Source organism: Rattus norvegicus, chromosome 9 (assembly GCF_021556685.1).
Source record: "Rattus norvegicus strain SHRSP/BbbUtx chromosome 9, alternate assembly SHRSP_T2T, whole genome shotgun sequence".
Classification (NCBI taxonomy): Eukaryota; Metazoa; Chordata; class Mammalia; order Rodentia; family Muridae; genus Rattus; species Rattus norvegicus.
In genome coordinates this window covers 102,703,753-102,727,034 of record NC_141542.1, presented here as the reverse complement: position 1 = coordinate 102,727,034, position 23,282 = coordinate 102,703,753, and the positions used below count along the sequence as shown (strand labels likewise).

The 23,282-nt window shown below is 40.6% G+C and overlaps 1 protein-coding gene and 1 pseudogene across 3 annotated transcripts in view; one reads left to right on the top strand and one right to left on the bottom strand.

Moving 5' to 3' along the window:
* Dis3l2 (DIS3-like 3'-5' exoribonuclease 2) overlaps nucleotides 1-23,282 on the bottom strand; it is a 395,417-nt gene that overhangs the window by 134,110 nt on the left and 238,025 nt on the right. For all 3 annotated transcript variants that reach the window (NM_001109007.2, NM_001172159.1, XM_087567088.1), the window contains one exon: nucleotides 372-451. In NM_001109007.2, coding sequence (NP_001102477.2) covers nucleotides 372-451 — 80 coding nt within the window. The remainder of the gene's footprint in view (nucleotides 1-371; nucleotides 452-23,282) is intronic.
* On the top strand, nucleotides 17,643-18,547 carry Nsa2-ps1 (NSA2 ribosome biogenesis factor, pseudogene 1; annotated as a pseudogene).

Sequence of the window (23,282 nt, the reverse complement as noted above, 5' to 3'; positions counted from 1 at the left end):
GCATGTCTTGAGAGAGCCCCCTCCATGATGAGCTTGAAGGAAACATCAGTCTCTCTTGGGTAGAGCCCATAGGGGTCTTCCTACAATTCCTCATACCCAAGCTAACAGGAGGGCCAAGGCCTAGAAGTAGCTCTGTGCTATCATGGCTACCTCCTCTAAGACCCACAGATAGCTAGTGAGAGAACATTTCTCATCTTCTCCCACACCAGAGCCTCCAGGGGGACTCAACTTTTAGCTTGTATAGCTAATTTCAGGAATGAAGCAACCTCATCCTTGCCCATTAGGCCACTAAAACAGCACAAGCAAGCCTGTATATAGCATGTGCATGTGTAGGTTGCCTACTGCAGCAGAGGAATGTCTAGCCTACCTACCGTCAGTGAGCTGCCTGCAGGAGAGGGCGTCATCAAGGTCTCGAGCAGTTGATGGGTCAATGGTGAAGATACAGTCTTTTCTAGGAAAGATGGAAAACAGAATTAGCACAAATAATCCACTGTCACAGAATGTTAAAGAACAGTTTGCACATGAGGAGAGAGATGTGTGAGGCTGGGAGAGACAGAGATGTGATCACTATTCTCTTCCTCTCCGTGCTTGACCCCAACTTCTCCTTGCCTCCAGAGAAAACAGATGTCTGCAGACAGCAGGGAGATTTTATCTTTGGCCTCCCTGTCCACGGGATATACAGGAGCAGGTCCTCCAAGGATCAGCTATAGATAATTTCCTGAACCCTTTTTCATCCAGTAAACAGAGTATGCCAAAGAATGTTACATGGCATCTGAGATAGGGACAGGACCCAGGAATAGGTTATTAAAAAATGGGGCCATATAGTTAACCTAGCTAAGCATAATATAATTCTATCCAGAAACAGACCAGATCACAGTTTGTGTCCCTGGGATAGCCAACCACCTCACTCAGAACCCACATAAAAGGTTGAATGTGGTGCACACATCTATAACGCCAGCACTCCTATGGCAACATGGGAAGTGGAGATAAAAGAACTGCCCAGAAGCTCATGGGTCATACTTACTCATACTGGCCTAGGGTGTACAGTATGACAGAAACAAAACAAGAGGCCCTACTTCAACAAGGTGGAAGGGAGGATCCACTCATGAAAATTGTCCTATGACTTCTACATGTACACTACAGCAAGCTGAAGACACTACGTACTTCAGACACAGGACTAAGAGAACCTGAGTTGGATCTGACTGGAAAACCTCCTCAGGGGACTAGCTCTCATTGTACCAGAAAGCATTATGCAAGTTTCCAAAGGAGAGAAGCAACCAACAGTCCTACTCAGCTATGATGCTGATAAACAACAATGAACATCATGGCGGGATAACCCAAGGGTGCAGTGGTGACAAGCATAGCTTGATGGTAAGTACTCAAGAGCTCTCTAACTGAGCATAAGGCCCACTCACAAGAGAGAAATCATGCCTGGTGTTAGAAACCTAACTACCTAGGGATAGTGAAGTCAGGATCTCCTAAACTAGCATAATCCCTAACTACATTTGAAAAATGCATCCATTTAGCCATGGGTAAGTGTATTTCTTATCCTTCCTCAAGGAAACTGCTCTTTGTTGGATGGATATCATTATAGAAACCATAATCAGTTAAAATGCAGAATTGTAGAGTACAGTTCCAACAGCTACATCTGTAACACAACTCCTGCACCTTAGGCTCAGGGAAGGTGTGGGAAGAGTTTAATACCCAGCAGAATCAGCAGTTTGGTGTGAGACAGGGTCATCTAGAAATGTCAAAGAAGGAACTCACCAGCATGCTTCTTAAACATGACCTAAATGAGATTAACAGCAAAAGCCACTCTAATGTGGATGGTGAAAGCCCCCAGGGCCTTAACCCGAAACAAAGAGCTATCAGCAACTAAGTAAGTCTGAGAGAGGAGAAACAATCCTCTCCAGGAAGAGCACAACAATTGGTTATCCAGTATGTTTAAGGTCAGCCTTAAAAACATATACATACATACAAGTGAAATTATATGGATAGTAGTTTGTATTTATGTATTTAGAAATACACACGCCTCAACCACCATCACCGCCAAGAACAACAACAATGACAATTCAAGAAAGGAGGCCATGAAGTGTGTGTGTGTGTGTGTGTGTGTGTGTGCGCACACCAAGTGCCAGATGCCATGTGAGGGGTGAGGTATATGGGAGGGGATGGAGGGAGGAAATGAAAGGGAGAAAATAATGTAATTATAATTTCCAAATACACATGGAAACTGAACAATGATCTACTCAATGAAAACTTCATCAAGGAAGAAATAAAGAAAGACATAACAGACTTTTTAGTATTTAATGGAAATAAGGGCACAACATACCCAAACTTATGGGATACAGTAAAAGCAGTGCTAATAGGAAAATTCATAGCTCTGAGTGCCTTAAAAAGAAATTGGAGAGAGCATACACTAACAGCTTGACAGCACACCTGAAAGCTCTAGAACAAAATGAAGCAAATTCACCGAAGAAGAGTAGACAGCAGGAAATAATCAAACTTGGGGCTGAAATCAACCAGGTAGAAACAACAACAACAACAACAAAATAAAACAAAACAAAACAAAGTATACAAAGAATCAATAAAACCAGGAGCTGATTCTTTGAGAAAATCAACAAGTTAGATAAACCCTTAGTCAGACTAACCGAGGGCAGAGATAGTATCCAAATTAACAAAATCAGAAATGAAGAGGGAGATATAACAACAGAAACTGAGGAAATTCAAAAAATTTTCAGATCCTACTAAAAACACCTATACTCAACAAAACTGGAAAATCTGGATGAAATGAACAATTTTCTAGACAGATACCAGGTACCAAACTTAAATCAGGATCAGATAAATCATCAAAACTGTCCCATAACCCCTAAAGAAGTAGAGCGTTCATTAAAAGTCTTCCCAAAAAATTAGCCCAGGACTAGATGGGTTTAGTGCAGAATTCTATCAGACCTTCAAAGAAGACGGAATACCAATACTTGTCAAACTATTCCACAAAAATAGAAAGAGAAGGAACACTACCCAATTCGTTCTTTGAAGCCACAATTACACTCATACCTAAACCACACAAAGACCCTACAAAGAGAACCCCTCATGAATATCAATGCAAAAGTATTCAATAAAACTCTTGCCAACCTAATCCAAGAACACATCAAAATGATAAAAAAAATAATTTCCAAAAATTAAACATTATAATAAACTAACAGGGAACTGGAACATAGATCAATAGAAGAGCTGTTGGGGAATGTTTGAGTCCTTTGGTTCAACCTATAACCAATATTAAAGGAAAGTTAAACATTAACTTTCTCAAAAATAAAGACTTAGAATGACAGAGCAAATCAGTGGTTGTCAAGGCCTGAGAATGAGGTATGAATGGAGGGGAGGGGTTAGAATCTTGCTTGTCTGTGGTGTCTAAGATCTATATGTGATTTATGCATAACAAATACTGGTCAATTTTTCTGTTTGTTCATTTAGAAATAATTAAAATGGTGATGTGTTAGACTTTCTTTTTCAGTGTTTGAGATTTCCATACTTGCATATAATATGTTTTGATCAAACCCATCCCCCATTCCCTCCCCAATTCTTTTCCTCTCCACCTCAACCACTTTTCTCTTCTAACTTCACAGACTCTTAAAAAAGCAAGCAAGCAAACAAAAACCCAAGTCCTTTTAGTGCTTCCTCTGTGTGTGTCTGTAGGACTACCAAATGGTGAATAAGTAGCCTCTTAGTGTCCAAATCCCCAATGAAAAAATGGCTCTTCATCTCCCAGCAGCCATCAATTGGGGCAGCACCTCAGCTAAGGGTGGAACTTTTGAGTCCTTCTTCCATCCATGCTGGGATTTTGGCTGGCTTGATCTTGTGTGGGCATTGTGTTTAAGTATTTTGTTGTGCCCAGCAAATACTGTGTGATTTGACATCCACTACAATCTCTCTGCTTCCTCTTCTGCAATGGCCCCTGAACTCTGTTAGGGAGAGACGTAGTACAGATTGTCCATTTAGAACTAGGCACTCCCCAGACCCTTATTCTATGCCTATTGACCAACTATGGGTCTCTGTATCAATGTCCATCTACTGCAAAAAGAAGTTTCTCTGACGAGGATTGAGAAATGTACTAATACATGGGTACAAAGATTAACTTAGGGGCAGTTTATTACTATGTCCATTTAGCAGAATAAGAGTACTAGGTTCTCCCTTAGGGTCTATGATCTAATGAGACACGAGCTTTGGTCCAGTTAATAGTATTTCCATCTTGTGAAAAAAGCTTTATATCCAACCAGAAAGTAATTGATTCCTTTTATAACACTTTTGCCGCTATTTAATAAGTAGTCATATCTTGCCAGGCCAGGTATTACTACAGTTTTCATGATTCACTGCTGGGTAAGACTGCAAATCACTCTCCCAGCACATGCGCAGGACCTTTCAGCACTATGAAAGGTAGCCAGTGGGATGTAGTCTCCAGGTTGATACTAGCTTCATCTCCCAAGTCCTATGAATTCTGGAGGTGACCAAAAGCAATGAGCCTTTAATGTTTGTGTGTGGGGGGGGTCTAGGATAACTCCATCTAAACTCCTTTTATATATGCATGTATATACACATATATACATATATATGTATGTATATATTCTACCGTAGTATGCTTCCATGTGGCATTTTCAAAAGTTTGTTATTCTTTCCCATATTACCTGCTCAGCCCTGTCCTTCCCTCTTCTGCCCCAATTAAAAGAGATGTATTTGTTTAATGTTATGATGTGTTAGTGAACTACATGTACATAGTGCCCAAAGAGACCAGAAGAAGGTATTGGATCCCTTGAAGCTGGCATTAAAGACAGTTGGGAGAAACCTGACGTGATGCTGGGAATAAACTGCGGTCCTTAACCACTGAGCCATCTCTCCAGCCTCTTCCCCACCACTCTCACTTAACCCTGCCCGTTCCACTGTTCCCTTTCCTTACTCTATAGTACTTGTGTTCTCTCTCCTTTTCTTTAAAATCTTCTCCTCATGACCCCTTTACTAGTTTCTTGACTTTTATGAGTACTCCAATTTAAACACACATATCTAAAGTTCCAAAGCTAGCATCTACATATGAGAAAGAACATATAACATTTGTCTACTGGGCACTGAGTTATCCCAAAATGGTTTCCAGATTCATCCATTTACCTGGAGATTTCATAATTTCATTTTTCTTTATAGCTATATTCCATTGTGAGTATGTACTACATTTTCATTACCTCTTCATTAGTTGATGGTCGTCTAGGCTCTTCCCTGTTACTGGCTATTGTGAATAAAGCAATAATGAACACAGGTAAGCAGTTTACTCTGCAGTAAGGACAGAGAACCCCTGGGAAACCTGCCCAGCAGTGGCACAGCTGGACCACATGGGAAATCTACATCCAGCCTGCTGAGGAACTTCCCCACGCATTTCCATGGTGAATGTGGCAGTGTGTGGGCCCACCATCAGCACAGTGCTCCCCTTCCCTACACCCATGCTAGCTAGCATCTGCTTCCTTTAGTTAGCTAGCTAGCTAGCTAGTTAGTTAGTTAGTTAGTTAGTTAGTTAGTTAGTTTGTTTTTAAATCTTGGCCATTCACTAATTCATTTATTTAGTTTTTAAATTTTAGCCATTCTGACTGGCATAGAATGAAATATTGGATGAGTGGTAACAGAAAGTCCCAGGAGATTAAATTGATTAACATGATACAGTAATAAACTGTACAATGGGGAGGACCTTAAACTTAGTTCACAAGGTAAAGGAAGGATGCATTGCTCCTTGCTCCTTGTTATCTCCTCCTTAAAACAGTCAAATGCTTTATGAACAAGGAGTACTCAATAAAAAGTACTTTAACTAAATCCGACATGTCACATGGGGTATCAGGGATGCTGTGGTCCTTTTATTTCATCATAATGACATCATAAGATGTTGAGAGAAGTCCTTCCAGGTCAAAATTTAAAAATGCTGTTAGTTTGGGTGGGGCATGACTTTATTGATTTACTTGGAGGATTAACTAGTATGTTGTACCTTTGTAATGTAAATGTCTCCAGAGATTCTGGGGCATTCATTTCTAAGAACACAATGAACAAATGCTAATGCCTACTAGGACTTTTCCAGCCTGAAACAGACCTAGTCATTAGCAATACAGTACAACTTCTATGGTGAGTTTGTAAATGTTTCTTTTTCCCCTTGCTCTCCCACAGTTATTTTCTGAGTAAAATCCTAGTTTATTCCACCATGATCTTTTTCATCTGCTCTTAAACCAGGAACATAAAGTCTAAGTTAAAGTGGACAACAAGGAACAGTACTCAGGGGTCTTACTGTGATGGTAAGCTGAAGAAGTTGTCCTCAGGGATGGGGGCTGCATGCAAGCATGGTCTGCTACGTGCTTGTAAACAGCCTGAAAGCCAATATCAGCTTTTATATTTTTATTACATTTTTTAATTTTTATTTTATGCAATGGGTGCTTTGCCCGTTTGTTTGTATGTGTACCACTTGTGTGTTTGATATCTGTAAACCCAGAAGACAATGTTAGATCCTCTGCAACTAGAGTTACAGGCAGTTGACAGTTGTGAGCTGTCTTATGAATGCTGGGAATTTAACCTGGGTCTTCTAGAAGAGCAGCCCATGCTCTTAACTGTTTAACTCTAGCCTCAGTTTTTCAAAATGCTTGATTGGGACAGTCATATTTTTTGACACAATAGCAGAGTTGGCTAGTTGTAGCACAGGCAGTATGCTGAAAATCTCACTCTGTGAGAGGATGGGCGTATGACTCTGAGACAGAACAGCTGCTCTTGCTCAAGGCTGGATCCTCAACACTGAAGAACATTACTACATGCTCTTCAGAGAACACTGATAACTTCAAGTTGATTTTCTTTTTTAATTTTTTATTCGATATATTTCTTTACTTACATTTCAAACATTATTCCCCTTCCCAGTTTCCTGTCCATAAGCCTGCATTCCCTCCCACTTCCCCCATATGGGCATTTCCCCTATACATCTCCCCTATACATCTCCCCTATTGTCCCCCCATATTCCCCTGTACTGGGGGTCCAACTTTGGCAGGACCAAGAGCTTCCCCTTCCACTGGTGCCCCAAAAAGGCTATTCTCTGCTACATATGCAGTTGAGCCCTGGGTCAGTCCATGTATGGTCTTTCGGTAGTGGTTTAGTCCCTGGAAGCTCTGGTTGGTTGGCATTGTTGTTCTTATGGGGTTGCAAGCTCCTTCAATTCTTTCAATACTTCCTCTGATTCCCCCCAAGGGGGTCCTATTCTCAGTTCAGTGGTTTGCTGCTAGCATTGACCTCTGTATTGGACATGCTCTGGATGTGTCTCTCAGGAGAGATCTATATCAGGTCCCTTTCAGCATGCATTTTCCAGCTTCATCAATCTTATCTAGTTTTGGTGGTTGTATATATATATGGGCCACATGTGGATCAGGCTCTGAATGGCCATTCCTTGAGTCGCTGCTCTAAACTTTGCTCCATATCCCCTCCTATGGATACTTTTTCCCCTTTTAAGAAGGAGTGGGAACATCTGCATTTTGGTCATCCTTCTTCTTGAGCTTCCTGTGGTCTGTGGATTGCATCTTGGGTAATTCGAGCTTTTTGGCTACTATCCGCTTATCAATGAGTGCATACCAAGTGTGTTTTTCTGTGATTGAGTAACCTCACTCAGGATGATATTTTCTAGTTCATTCCATTTGCCTATGAATTTCATGAAGTCATTGTTTTTGATAGCTGAGTAGGACTCCATTGTGTAGATGTACCACACTTTTTGAATCCATTCCTCTGTTGAAGGGCATCTGGGTTCTTTCCAGCTTCTGGCGATTATAAATAAGGCTGCTATGAACATAGTGGAGCATGTGTTTTTGTTGTATGTTGGAGCATCTTTTGGGTATATGCCCAGGAGAAGTATAGCTGGGTCCTCATGTAGTAGACTGTCCAATTTTCTGAGGACCCTCCAGACTGATTTCCAGAATGGTTGTACCAGTCTGCAATCCCACTAACAATGGAGGAGTGTTTCTCTTTCTCCACATCCTCGCCAGCATCTGCTGTCACCTGAGTTTTTGATCTTAGCCATTCTGACTGGTGTGAGGTGGAATCTCAGGGTTGTTTTGATTTGCATTTCCCTGATGACTAGGGATGTTGAACATTTCTTTAGGTGTTTCTCAGCCATTCCGCATTCCTCAGCTGTGAATTCTTTGTTTAGCTCTGAACCCCATTTTTTTTATTAACTTGAGTATTTCTTATTTACATTTCAAATGTTATTCCCTTTCCCGGTTTCCGGGCAAACATTACCCTAATCCCTCCCCCTCCCCTTCTTGATGGGTGTTCCCCTCCACACCCTCCCCCCATTGCCACCCTCCCCCCAACAATCACGTTCACTGGGTCTGAACCCCATTTTTAATAGGGTTATTTGTCTCCCTGCAGTCTAACTTCATGAGTTCTTTGTATATTTTGGATATGAGCCCTCTATCAGTTGTAGGATTGGTAAAGATCTTTTCCCAATCTGTTGGTTGCCATTTTGTTCTAACAACAGTGTCCTTTGCCTTACAGAAGCTTTGTAGTTTTATGAGATCCCATTTGTTGATTCTTGATCTTAGAACATAAGCCATTGGTGTTTTGTTCAGGGAATTTTCTCCAGTGCCCATGTGTCCGAGATTCTTCCCCAAGTTTTCTTCTATTAGTTTGAGTGTATCTGGTTTGATGTGGAGGTCCTTGATCCACTTGGACTTAAGCTTTGTACAGGGTGATAAGCATGGATCGATCTGCATTCTTCTACATGCTGACCTCTAGTTGAACCAGCACCATTTGCTGAAAATGCTATCTTTTTTCCATTTGATGGTTTTGGCTCCTTTGTCAAAAATCAAGTGACCATAGGTGTGTGGGTTAATTTCTATGTCTTCAATTCTATTCCACTGGTCTATCTTTCTGTCTCTGTACCAATACCATGCAGTTTTTTTTATCACTATTGCTCTGTAATACTGCTTGAGTTCAGGGATAGTGATTCCCCCTGAAGTCCTTTTATTGTTGAGGATAGTTTTAGCTATCCTGGTTTTTTTGTTATTCCAGATGAATTTGCAAATTGTTCTGTCTAACTCTCTGAAGAATTGGATTGGAATTTTGATTGGGATCGCATTGAATCTGTAGATCGCTTTTGGTAAAATTGCCATTTTTACTATATTAATCCTGCCAACCCATGAGCATGGGAGATCTTTCCATCTTCTGAGGTCTTCTTCAATTTCTTTCTTCAGAGTCTTGAAGTTCTTACCATACAGCTCTTTCACTTGCTTGGTTAAAGTCACACCGAGGTACTTTATATTATTTGGGACTATTATGAAGGGTGTCGTTTCCCTAATTTCTTTCTCGGCTTATTTCTCTTTTGTGTAGAGGAAGGCTACTGATTTATTTGAGTTAATTTTATACCCAGCCACTTTGCTGAAGGTGTTTATCGCATTTAGTAGTTCTCTGGTGGAACTTTTGGGATCGCTTAAATATACTATCATATCATCTGCAAATAGTGATATTTTGACTTCTTCTTTTCCAATCTGTATCCCCTTTATCTCCTTTTGTTGTCTGATTGCTCTGGCTAGAACTTCAAGAATTATATTGAATAAGCAGGGAGAGAGTGGGCAGTCTTGCCAATCCCTGATTTTAGTGGTATTGCTTCAATTTCCTCTCCATTTAGTTTAATGTTAGTGACTGGTTTGCTGTATATGGCTTTTACTATGTTTAGGTATGGGCCTTGAATTCCTATTCTTTCCAGGACTTTTATCATGAAGGGGTGTTGAATTTTGTCAAATGCTTTCTCAGCATCTAATACATACATTTTTATGCTTAAGTTTCTGTCTTTACTTTGACTCCCAGCAAACTCAAAAAACCCATCTTCTAGAAGACATTTGTGGTTTCTAGTTTCTACCTTGGTTCTACCTATTTTCCTATTCAAAGATATGTTTTGCCTCATTTCCTAATTTTAAGAATGTCACTGCATTATATTTAGTATCTCAAGCTTCTCAAAGCTAAATTGGGGGTGGGGAGCATAAATAAATCCATATATACTAAGATTAGATTGTTGAGGGCCTGCTGGGACAAAGATTCATGCAGTACGGACAAAGAACAAATTTCTAGATGGTGTCATACTCAGAATGCTCCGAAGGAGGATTTGCTCTGCTGCAGTGGACTCTAGACTTGCCATCCCACTATGGAAATCAAAGCAGGAATGAATAATATGTGACCCTGATAAGCAGCAGTCCTTAGTGCTGAGACCCAGTGATTTAACCTACTGTCATCTCCATGATCAGGTGCCTGCCATGACAGTGATGGTGTGGTGAGTGAGGGCTGCTACTGGTCATGGGCCACAGTGGCTGGGAGCTGTTCAGTATGGATGCAGATGCACTGTACCCTCCAGCTGCTTCGCTCTGCTGACATGCTTGTGATTTTACTGGCCCCCTTTTGGAAGGCTTTGGTCTCACAACATGCAGAGAGCAGCCTGGCCTGCCAGCTTTTAGAACCTGTGAGACCAAATATTTAAAGGGTTCCGCAACAATGGTTAGAAAAAAGCTAAACCTGACCCACAGAAAGGAAAGTGCCAGGTGGGGGAGGGAAAGAATGAGAATCCAGGAGGCTGCAGAACAGTAGTTATATAACCTGAAAGCACTGACTTAGGGGCTAACAGAACTTTTTAAAGGGACAGTAAAGTTCCAAGACAGTCTGTTTTATTTGAAGCCATTGGTTCTAGAAAAGAATACCTGCAGAATAATTAAAAGTCTTCTGTATTCCTTTATGATCCAGCCAAGAGCCCAAGAAAGAAGTGCACAGAAGAGATTTCTGCTCTTCTGTTTTTCACATCTTCTAGGTGATCCTGTGTCTTCTGTTCCCTCAAGGTGCCATCATCTCAAACCCCTTTCAGCTAGAAGCAGTTGCCAAGTCTCCATAGTACTCTATCACCATTCACCTCACTAGATTTTAGCCATGACCCTTACCACTTATCACAGAAATTTCTTCTGAAGGTCATGGTCATTGACAGATTAATCAGCAGATAGCAAATATATAGTCTAAACCCCTTTGCAGCTCCTTAAAGAATAAAACAGAAATTCAGCTTAGGTGTCAAAGCTTTTCTATTTAGATCTCATTCCCAACTTGTCTGTATCCTGAATTCTCTCAACTATTGCTCGTTCTATTCCTGTACTGGGAGACTCTCCCTACCAGTTTCTAAGGTCTAAGACCAACCTGGCTTTTAAAGACCCAGGAACAATGCCATCTTTCCTCAGGGATCTCCAGGACTGTACAGAGTAGAAACTACACTCTCTGTCCTATTCTACCCATGCTTGTGACCTGCTCCTCTTGGATGGCGCTGGCCACTGTCCCCGATGGACTGTTATTTACTTACTACAGATCTGGCAGACACTTCCTTGTATCTGTAACACTGAGAGCATACATGCAGTGAAGAGCTGCTTGAGAGATGAACAGGAAATAACCACAGGGCTCTCTTTAGCACTTTTCCATTCAATGTGGCCACTGTGCCTTGGGAAATACATTTAGGATTAGAACTCATGACTTCCTGGCGTGGGATCCTGTGGTCACACCACAGTGTTATTGTTTCCAAGGGTGTCCTTCTCTGTCTTCATCCCATCTTCTTTTCTCATAAAATAGTGTTTTACAAACTGTGGTTTGGGAACCGTTTCCAGATTAACAAAATTTATAGTGGTCCTCCTTTGCCCGTGACTTTGGGTTTGTCTTCTTGAGAGTAAGCAATGATGGTGGAAAGGATCTGGGTCAACAGTGGTGAATGGGTAAAAAAGAATGGAAAAAAAAATCCAAGAAATAACGATCTTAGGATAAGGAATAAGATATTCACTCCAACACCTTCTTAGATGGTATTATGATTAATAGAGAAAGCAAATTTTTTTTTATTTAAAACATATCAGAAGGAAGAGACAGATAGAGTACTTATCCACAGTACTGAATCCTGAGAACACTGCCATAGTGGCCCACCAGGTGAGTGCTGCAGTGTCTGCTAACAGCCTCATTAGCTGGAATGCCCACTCAAAGTTTACCCCACCCTTCCTAGTCTAGGAACGGGTGCAACCACTGCTTTTAAAAATGGCAGTTGCCGAAACCTTAATACCAATTCTCTCTCAGTTCTACTGACATAGCTGATGCTGACTCAAATTCCAGCCTTTTTAAAGTGATAAGTCTACGGTCACCAATCCTGCTTATCTACTTTCCACTCAGTAATGAAGTGGTACTCACGAAACATACCATGGGCAGAGAGAAATAGCATGGCCTTCTTGGAAAGTCTCTTTTACCTAGCCAGGAATTAACTGTGGCAGCATAAAACAAAGCCTCAAGAGCTGGCAAACATTTGTAAATGAATGTTTCCTGGGTTCTCTGACTTTTTATAAGACAAGGATGAAACGGGACTCAGAAGCACCTGAAATGACTTTTCCCTGTCCTATTCTTTTTCTCACTCACCCAATGAACTTCTCACGGCTCTGCCAATGCCACATGACGCCAGGAAGCCAGAGACAGCCAGGGAAGCCAGGGTTAAAATGCACAAGATGGGCTCAACACAAACTTCTTCCCTCTGAACTCTTAGGGACATTAAAAGAGCAGCTGTAAAATGATTTATAAAGACCAAGCAGAGGTGAGTCTCAAGGTAGCTCAAGACTGAGGATCAGGAGTTCTAAGTCAGCCAGGGCTACAAGATGAGTTTCAGGGTATTCTGGAGCTTACAGCAAACCCCTAAGTCTTTCCCCATGATGACTCCTCAGAGGTCACAATTCAGCCACATTTGCTTCTTTTGTCTCCCTCCACATCTCCCTTTCTACACTGGCTTCTTTTCTTTTCATATCTGAACTCCTGTAGGAGCTGTGCTGCAGAATTCTCCATGTCCTCTAGACTGCAGCATGTGTTTGAAGACAAAGGGCGTTTGATGGCACCACAATACCATAGTCTAAGCCAAGCAGTGGTGCTACCCCTAGTCTATAAATCACACATATGTATCTTCAACTGTCCATCACAAGCTTTCAAGAGGTTTTCTCTTTCTGCTGCAGAATCGAATCAGCTTCTACACTGTATCTGTTAGTCATGCCTCTTTTGTCTCTTTACTATCCAGCTGTCTTTTAACAGAACACCACTGGTCTAGAAGAACCAGGCCAGCTGACTTATAATGTCATCTGCTCTGTTTTACTGAAATTTTTCCTCATAGAAAGAAAGAGAAAAAGAAAGACAAATAAATCAATTGCAGCAGCATCTGCCTGCAATACTAGAAATCAAGAAGCGGAAGCAAGGTGGTCATGAATTTGAGGCTAGCCTGTGCGCCAGGCCAGTTTGGGCAACAGAGCAAGACCCTGTCTCCAATTAATCTCCTCTCTATTTCAAACAAGTTTTATTTAAAAGGTTGACTGTTTTACAGAAGTGGGCTGGTTAAAGAGTCACTGTTTTGAGTGCTTCCCAGGTGAGGTATTGGCTTCACACTGTATCCTATCAGAAGGCACACTGTCAGACCACCTTGGCAGATTATTAGATTAAGGATTAAGGTACTAATAGCCAGACCAGGCTATCTGACTGCTCCTTGTTCCCCAACATACAGAAAATGTCTTCTAAGGAAAAAGACTCTCATATATGAATACACTATTCACAAACAGCCACTCCATTAGTGGTTTCAGTATTCTTGGATGATTTTTCACTTAACTATAATTTTATAAGTTATAAAACTGTACTGGCTGGCACTCCTCTGTTTAGAGGAGTTTCTGCTGACCTACCTTGCTCCACAGCTGTCTTCTCTCTGTCTCTGTCTCTGTCTCTCTCTGTCTCTGTCTCTCTCTGTCTCTGTCTCTGTCTCTGTCTCTGTCTCTGTCTCACTCTCTTCTTTTTTTTTTTTTTTTTTGGTTCTTTTTTTCGGAGCTGGGGACCGAACCCAGGGCCTTGCGCTTCCTAGGTAAGCGCTCTACCACTGAGCTAAATCCCCAGCCCCCTGTCACTCTCCTTTTAATATTTTTACAAAGTCATTGTTTTTTAAATTCAATGTATCATATATCACTGTTACTATTTTTTTGAGACAAGATCTCACTTTGTATCAAGGTTAACCTTGAACTCAAAATCAAGTTTTTGCTTCAGATTCCTGAGCACTTAGATTTAATTTTACTGTTTAGTATTTAAACCTTTAAATGGCTTGAATTAAATTATTCTTAGAGAACTCTTTCCCATTCTTTATCTTTCTACGCTTTTTTGCTGCCCCCTATACTTAAATCATTCTACCAATTTCTGGTTTATCCATTCTCTCATTCTCTCTCTCTCTCTCTCTCTCTCTCTCTCTCTCTCTCTCTCTCTGTGTGTGTGTGTGTGTGTGTGTGTGTGTGTGTGTGTGTGTTGACCCAGAGCCTAGGCAACTCCTCTATGACTGGTCTATATCCTCAATCCATGTGAAATAGAGACAGGAAGGTAGAAGATAGATAGATAGATAGATAGATAGATAGATAGATAGATAGATAGATAGATAGATAGATGGATGGATGGATGGATGGATGGATGGATAGATAGATAGATAGATAGATAGATAGATAGATAGATAGATATCCTAAAAGTCACTGTATTATTTTAGAGACCTCAGTCATAGAATCACTACTGTTAGAAGCTCACTCGAGGTCAAATGAACTCCCTAGTGTCTCCAACTCCAAGCCAACCAACATCTTGAATACTTGGGGTGGGGAATGGGGACAGAGTTCACTGTTTCATTAGACACGCCTTTAACTTTAGGTAGCTCTGACAATTACAAAGCATGGTGGGAGGCTCATTGAAATATGGCTAAGAAACTATGTTCAGGCCCCTTTGTAGCCACAAAGATTAAATGACTCCATTTAAACCACAAAACCTTTCAAACATGATACTTCCCAAGAAATATATCCATTCCTTTTTTTCTTAAATGGATTATAACTATATAATTGCAGTCCTTTTCATAAATTTGAATTCTTTTGTCAAAAACAAATCCGAGTTGTTGGAACTAATGAAGTATCAACATGAAGACAGTATTGGAAACGAAGAGGAAAAGGCCAGAGGTCTTTCATCACAAATATGTAGTGGGCCTCTACTGTCCGAGGTGCTCAGGACCCATTTGAGAACACACAAAGGTTTCTATCCACCTAGACTCTTGTGGGGCAAAAGAGAGAAATACACAACATTGAATTAAAGCAGAGAAAGAAAAGACAGCAGAGCAGCGGACTGCAATGATGGCGCCGGCACTGGAGTCTGGGTAGGCTGCAATGAGAATGCACCATGGGAAGATGCCATGAAGGAAGGGAGTCTCCTGTTTCCTCAGGACAAAGGTCATAACCTTCCCCATGAGCTTACTTAAAGACACTAAACTCACTCAACTTACAAGGTAAAGACAGTCAACTTAGTCTTTCAACATCCCATTTCAGATGACCTAAGAGCTAGGCTTTCCAATGTTCTGAAAGCAGTGTGTGTGTGCACACACACACACACATACACACATACACACACACGCACACACACACACACACACAAACATATATATAAAACATATCAATGGTTGTGAGGTTGCTGGGTGATTCCCCTGGGCCCAGAAAATCTTTTTGTACCAAGCTCCATGATTTCTATTTCTAGTTCTAGTTCTAGTTCTAGTTCTAGTTCTAGTTCTAGTTCTAGTTCTAGTTCTAGTTCTATTTCTACTATTTCTTTCTCTCCCTCTCTTTTATTTTTTTTTTTGGAGACACAGTTTTCCTGTGTATCCCTGGCTACCCTGGAACCCACTCTAAACATGCTTATCTGGAACTCAGAGAAGTGCCTTACTCTGCCTCCTGAGTGCTGGAATTAAAGATGCGTGCCCCCACCACCTAGCCTTACTTTTATGCTGGTAGTAGTTTTCCTATAATCCAGACTAAAAATATCAAACTGTGGTTTAAGATGGATTTTGAGAATATTGACTGATAAAAATTAAGTAGGCTTGGTTACTGAGTGACCAAGTAGATCAAAGACCTCCACATCAAACCAGATATACTCAAACTAATAGAAGAAAAAGTGGGGAAGAATCTCGAACACATGGGCACTGGAGAAAATTTCCTGAACAAAACACCAATGGCTTATGCTCTAAGATCAAGAATCAACAAATGGGATCTCATAAAGCTGCAAAGCTTCTATAAGGCAAAGGACATTGTTGTTAGGATAAAACGGCAACCAACAGATTAGGAAAAGATCTTTACCAATCCTACAACAGATAGAGGCCTTATATCCAAAATATACAAAGAACTCATGAAGTTAGACTTCAGGAAGACAAATAACCCAATTAAAAATGTGGTACAAAGCTAAACAAAGAATTCACAGCTGAGGAATGCTGAATGGCTGAGAAGCTCCTAAAGAAATGTCCAACATCTTTAGTCATAAGGGAAATGCAAATCAAAACAACCCTGAGACTCCACCTCACACCAGTCAGAATGGCTAAGATAAAAACTCAGGTGACAGCAGATGCTGGTGAGGATGTGGAAAAAGAGGAACACTCCTCCATTGTTGGTGGGATTGTAGACTAGTGCAACTATTCTAGAAACTAGTCTGGAGGCTCCTCAGAAAATTAGACATTGCACTACCTGAGGACCCAACTATACCTCTCTTGGGCATATACCCAAAAGATGCTGCAACATACAACACAGGCACATGCTCCACTATGTTCATAGCAGCCTTATTTATAATCGCCAGAAGCTGGAAAGAACCCAGATGCCCTTCAACAGAAGAATGGATACAGAAAATGAGGTATATCTACACAATGGAATACTACTCAGCTGTCAAAAACAATGACATCATGAAATTCATAGGCAAATGGTTGGAACTAGAAAATATCATCCTGAGTGAGGTAACCCAATCACAGAAAAACACACATGGTATGCACTCATTGATAAGTGGATATTAGCCCAAATGCTCGAATTACTCAAGATGCACAGACCACATGAAACTCAAGAAGGATGACCAAAATGTGGATGTTTAACTCCTTCTTTAAATGGGGAACAAGAATACCCTTGGGAGGGGATAGGGAGGCAAAGTTTAGAACAGAGGCTGAAGGAACGGCCATTCAGAGCCTGCCCCACATGTGGCCCATACTTATACAACCACCCAATTAGACAAGATGGATGAAGCAAAGAAGTGCAGGCCAACAGGAACCGGATGTAGATGTCTCCTGAGAGACACACCCAGAATACAGTAAATATATAGGCAAATGCCAGCAGCAAACCACTGAACTGAGAACGGAACCCCCGTTGAAGGAATCAGAGAAAGGACTGAAAGAGCTTGAAGGGGCTCGAGACCCCATATGAACAACAATGCCAAGCAACCAGAGCTTCCAGGGACTAAGCCACTACCCAAAGACTGACCCTGGGCTCCAACCTCATAGGTAACAATGAATAGCCTAGTAGGGGCACCAGTGGAAGGGGAAGCCCTTGGTCCTACCAAGGCTGCACCCCCAATGTATGGGATTGTTGGGAGGGTAGTAATGGGGAGTGGATGGGGAGGGAAAGATGCATATAGAAGAGGAGGGGGAGGGGTTAGGGGGAATGATGGTCTGGAAAGTGGGAAAGGAATAACATTTGAAATGTAAACAAGACAGCCAATTTAATAAAAATGGAAGGAAAGAAAAGGTTTTTGGAACCTGGGAGGTTGTGGACCATTGCTCCAAGGCTGTCATCATGCCACAAAATGAATACATTGAATTGCACCACAAACAATATGGATATCATTTGGACTACCATGAAAAAAAGAGAAAGAAAGAAGGTTGGGAGGCCCATGAACGGTCAAATAAGTAATAAAAAATGATTGTTTCTTTAGTGATGGACTACGGTGTGGAAATGTAAGCCAAATAACACCCCCCCCCCAAAAAAAAAAGATTGACCTGAAGGCCAAGCTCTACCATAAACAGTGCCATGCCGAGAAAATATAAATGAAAAAGACCATTAACATGCATGAAAAGAGAAACACCAAGCAGAAGGATGGTGAGAAGTCTCCACAGGGAGCAGTCCCTGCCTACCTGCTGGACAGAAAGGGGCAGTGGAGAGCAAAAGTACTTTCCAACATGATTAAGCAGAAATGAAAAGAAAAAGTGGTAAAATGGGAGGTCCCTCTACCCAAAGTTTGTGCCTAAGGAGAAACAAAGTATGGAAAGTTATTTGAACAAGAAAAAGAAAAAAAGGAGGCATGGAAGAGAATGGTTACAAAAGTATGCTTTGTTGGTGATGGTTTCACAAGAAAACAACCTAAATAAGAAAGGTTCATTAGGCCAATGGGTCTACATTTCAAAAAAACCCAAGTCACACAGCCCAAGCTGAAAGCTCCCTTTTGCCTGTCTATGCTCAGTGTGAAGAAGAATCCCTCATTCCCCTCATCCCCATTATACACAACCCTGGGTGTGATCACCAGAGGTACAGTCACTGAAGTGAATGTGAGCGAGCTGGGCCTTGGGACACAAGGAGGCAAGGTGATTTGAGGAAAGTGTGTTCTAGTTATCAATAATCCTGAAAATGACGGGTGCATAAATGCAGTCTTGCTGGTTTGATAGTGACATCATACAGGTCATTCTACTCACTATGGGAGACTACACACTGTCAAGAAAACACCATCACTGTGATCTTTCTGAACTATCAAGCAGCCTTACCTCATGTGCAGTCATCAAGAAGTAGTTATTAGATTGTAAAGGAAAATAAAACAATGCCCAATTTTACAGTTGGTATAAAGCATAATGGCTTATGTGTTAATAAAATTTAGAAACTGAGTAGCAAGCATGTTAAGGACTAGGTATGTAGCAATACAAGCTTGACACATTACTTAAAAAGTCACTAGTGTAGTTGACAGTACCCATAAAGGTCAAGTGTTCCCCATTTCGTTACCACTAATTCTAAAATGTGAAGTAACTTAAACACATAGTAGTGTCTAAAATTCTAAAATATTACATTAAAAGTCTAAGAGAAGGTAAATTAGATGAAAAAAATTCACAACTCAGTGCTTTCACTCGTATTACCTTATGCAATACTTTCGGTGAACTCAAGTGTACTTCCACCATTTTCTATAACTAGGGAGCACACTTACACTGCCATAGCAAGGTTAAGAATTGGGTTAGATAGGGGCTGGAGAGATGACTCAGAGTTTAAGAGCACTGACTGCTCTTCCAGAGATCCTGAGTTCAAATCCCAGCAACCACATGGTGGCTCACAACCATCTGTGATGAGATCTGATGTCCTCTTCTGGTGTGTCTGAAGACAGCTACAGTGTACTCATATATAATAAATAAATCTTAAAAGTTAAAAAAACAAACAAACAAGAAAACGAACAAACCAACAAAAATATATGGTTTCCCTCAGTTGGTTATTAATCAGGTTCACATGGCTACAGTTTGTGAATTTGTTGCTCTTTAATCACTGCTGTCATTGTGGAGAGACATAATGTTCTTCCATTGCACAAGCTAACTGTTTACTTTGAACATTCTGCTGTACTTTCACATTATACCGTCTCCATCCTTACTGTCACCTCCATCCCTGCCAGGGTCAATCCTTCACTTCACTGCCATGGTAAGCAGGGTAAAGTCTCTGTTCTGGCTACTTCTTGCTGAGTAGGGGGCACAGAAGAGGGTGGTTTGTGGAAATAGGTCATGGAGTGGTAAGACTTGTCCAGGTTCAGACAGGATCTAAATAAGGGTCAGAGTGTCTTGTTATGGTAGGTGAATGAAATCTGTGGAAGGGTTTCATTCAGCAGAAAAAGAACAGAAGGCAGAAAGATGGGGGCAGTTTTAAATGAACCCCTATTAGGACACTTAAGAATAAATAGTTTGCTGTACAGGATGGTGCATGCCTTTAGCATCAACACTAGGGAGGCAGAGATAGGCAGATTTCTGAGTTAAAGGACAGTCTAGTCTACATAGAAAGTTTCAGCCCAGCCAGGGCTACATAGTGAGATCTTGTTTCAAAAACATACAAATATACATACATATATACATTGAAAGGAACTTCATTTTATGTACAACAATTTGACAGATTTATACTTAATTTGTAACTTCATAAACTTTTGGTATCAAATTTCATCAAATGGGATATTTATTTACATGTCTAAAGGAGTCAAATTCCAAGTATTTTTCCTTGAGAGACTACATTAATAAAAAATATAGGCGGGGGAATAGATTTTTAAAAAGTAGTGTATGGATAGATATACTTTAACTTAAATATACTATACAGATTTAATTCACAAGTTCCAGAAGCAACATAGTTAACATGTAAAAATAAAATAAAACAGAAATTGTAACCAAATGTAACCAAATCTTATTGTGACTTTTTTTTTTTTGAGATTAAACACAATGGAGTAATGAATTTAAATTCTAGTGGTCAGAATAGTAACAAAGTCAAGGAATTAACTATGTCTAGACATCTCTCCTAGATTTCTATTTGAGGACACACACACACACACACACACACACACACACACACACACACACACTTCCCATCCTTTGAATTCCCAAATCAGGAGTTCAAAACTTGCTGTTGAAAGGATCATCATCCTTAATTCTCAATCCATTTATCAGGCTAAAATGCAAATACAAGTGTGAATGCATTTCAACAGCCCGGAACTTGGAAGGTTCTCAGGGAACATGCTGTGCTAACTGGGGAAGGGTTAAGCCACGCTATTTTTCAGATCTGAAAACAGTTGTTCTGATATGAGAAGAATTATCACAATGGTGCCATCTCTCTTCTATAAAAGCTATGCACATTTTTTGTACAACTGTATGATTGTTATGGCAACCATAAAAATGGGACTATCCTTCTTCTAATTACACACTATCCATACTAGATTACCTTTAACACTACCCTGAATTTCTTTTCAGAACATGCTGTCTGTCCTATAGATGCTTAGAAGCTTGATAAAGTGGTCTCTTTCAAAGGGAGATTCCATAACAATGACTCTTTCAAAGAACTAGCTCTTCAGGGATTCTAGGGCTCTTCTGTCAAGTCTCTTTATCCCCTGGTCACTGGGAGACCCAAAATATTCTTCCTGGGAGGCAGAGGAGCTGCCTGGAACATGTTTTCTCAAAATGAATATTTTACTAAGTGTGTGAAGTGGAAAGATGGTGTTCGAGCATCATGAAAGGTCTCACTAGGCCTGGCATAGTTCTGTAAAACACTGAGACCATTTGCCAATTCCCATTTATTAAGGTAAGAAGCTTGTACAAGTAATACACAGTACATTTTAATGAACTTTGCTCGGTAAATAATGGCAACATGGATATACTTTTTAAATGCCAAAATAAATATCAGTTATACTTTAGGAAGATCAGAAACTCTATTCTTACTTTCTCTAAAATGAGTAATATTTCAGAAATTTCAAGAGGAAAAAAGTATGAACTTTTTCTGCTAGTAATAAGGAAAGTCAAGTTTTGTTTTATGTCTTTAAGTTTTCATTTTGGGTCCAAACCATGTTGCATTGTTGAGAACTGGTTCTATACGTAAAAGCAAAGGTGGAAGTGTACTGACTGGATTTCTGGCAGATTTAATGTTAAATACTTAGATTCTCAAGAGGAAAACAAGCTAACAATTACTGCTTGGTGTAGAGAGTTTCCAAGTAAGGATCTGGGAAAGAATGAGGCATTGAAGGCTCCCCTCCACACCTAAGCTCCTTACTCACAGCCTGCATTTCAGGGGTTCGGGTCTGCCTTCCCCACTTTAAACAAATAATGATTCCTGGTCATCCTAAAGTAAAACTATATTTATTTTCATGTTTTAAAGAGATAGATAGATAGATAGATAGATAGATAGATAGATAGATAGATAGATAGATAGATAGATATGTTATTATTTACAGGGCAAAGTTCATTAACATGTAGAATGTATCTCAGTACAAGCCGCTTACCTTAATAAATGGGAATTAGCAAATGACCTCAGTTTTATAGAACTATGCTAGGCCTAGTAGGACAGTTCATGATACTTGAACACCATCTTTTCACTTTACCCACTTAATAAAACATTCATTTTGAAAAGACATGCTCTTCTTTCTTTCTCTCTCCCTCCCCTCCCCTCTCCCCTCCCCTCCCTTTTCCCCCCCCTCTCTCTCTGCTGGCTGACTCCCACTGCCTGGTCCTTTCCAAATTTTGAATCATCTCTGAATTTACTCTTCTACTCTTCCACTACACCTGAAGTAGCTCACCATCTATGCCTGGTCTCTTCCCTTCTCTTCCTTTTATATGCTTCAGCATTTGACTATCAGAACAAAGGAAACCTCCAAGACAGAGAATTCAATTATGTTCCCTTTGTCCAACACTGAGCACCTTCTAGCTAGCTTTAGAGGATTGAATGCATGTAAGAGTCTCCCTGACTTGACTGTAATTCGGACTGTGAGGCTGTTCCAGCTAAATTCCCATGGAAAACTAAAACAAAAACTTGACTCCTTTGCTCAAGAGCTTACTCTATTTAATAAAGGCACCAATGCCTTTCCTAAGGAGACAAGGCCCAGACTAATTCTAAAATAAAGATCACCAGACTACAGTTTGGTGAAACTATGTTACACACGCTGTCTATTCACCGTCCTTCCACCCACTGTCCTGTTCATGGAGTCTGAAAGCTCCTAGGACAGAGCTGAGTCTGGGAATAAGTAGACTGGTTAACTTTGCTCTCCTATGGTGGTTGCATCTGGTTTCTGGGCAATGGCTGGGCTGTGCCTGTTAGGACTAGGACTCTTGGAACAAAAATGCTTCCCCACATCTAGTGACCTTCACTCTCAGGGGACTTTGGTGAACCAGTTCTGTTCAAACACCTTGAGAGAAGGAAAAGAATATGTAGAAATTCATTTTCTTCTTTTCTATTCTTACTTCTCGCTGAAAGGACTGCTTCCCCACTTAAATAGTTTTTAATTCATAGTGTCTGTTTCACTTGTTGCAAATACTAGGAAATAGTATTTGCTGAGTTAAATTTTCACTGAATTTTAATCAAAAGGCTGAGAAGTGGTTTAATTAATTCTCTTGGGCGCTTCTCTTCTCTCCATCTTTAAAACTTCATTTACATTTATGTATATTGAGTATGTACAAGTCATGGCATGAGTGTGAAGATCAGAGTGCGCGCTCTTTTCACCAATTCCAACCTTTAGAACAAAGGCTAGAGGTGGCACCAATGGCTTTCCCCTAACAGAGCTTATACCACATGCACCAACATATCTCTGAGAGTGGAATAATCTCGGGTGATGACTTGGGGCTTCTAGCCACTGCCTAGAAGGACTGTCCTAGAGATTTTTTTTTTGAGGGTTTAGGACCAAAGTTC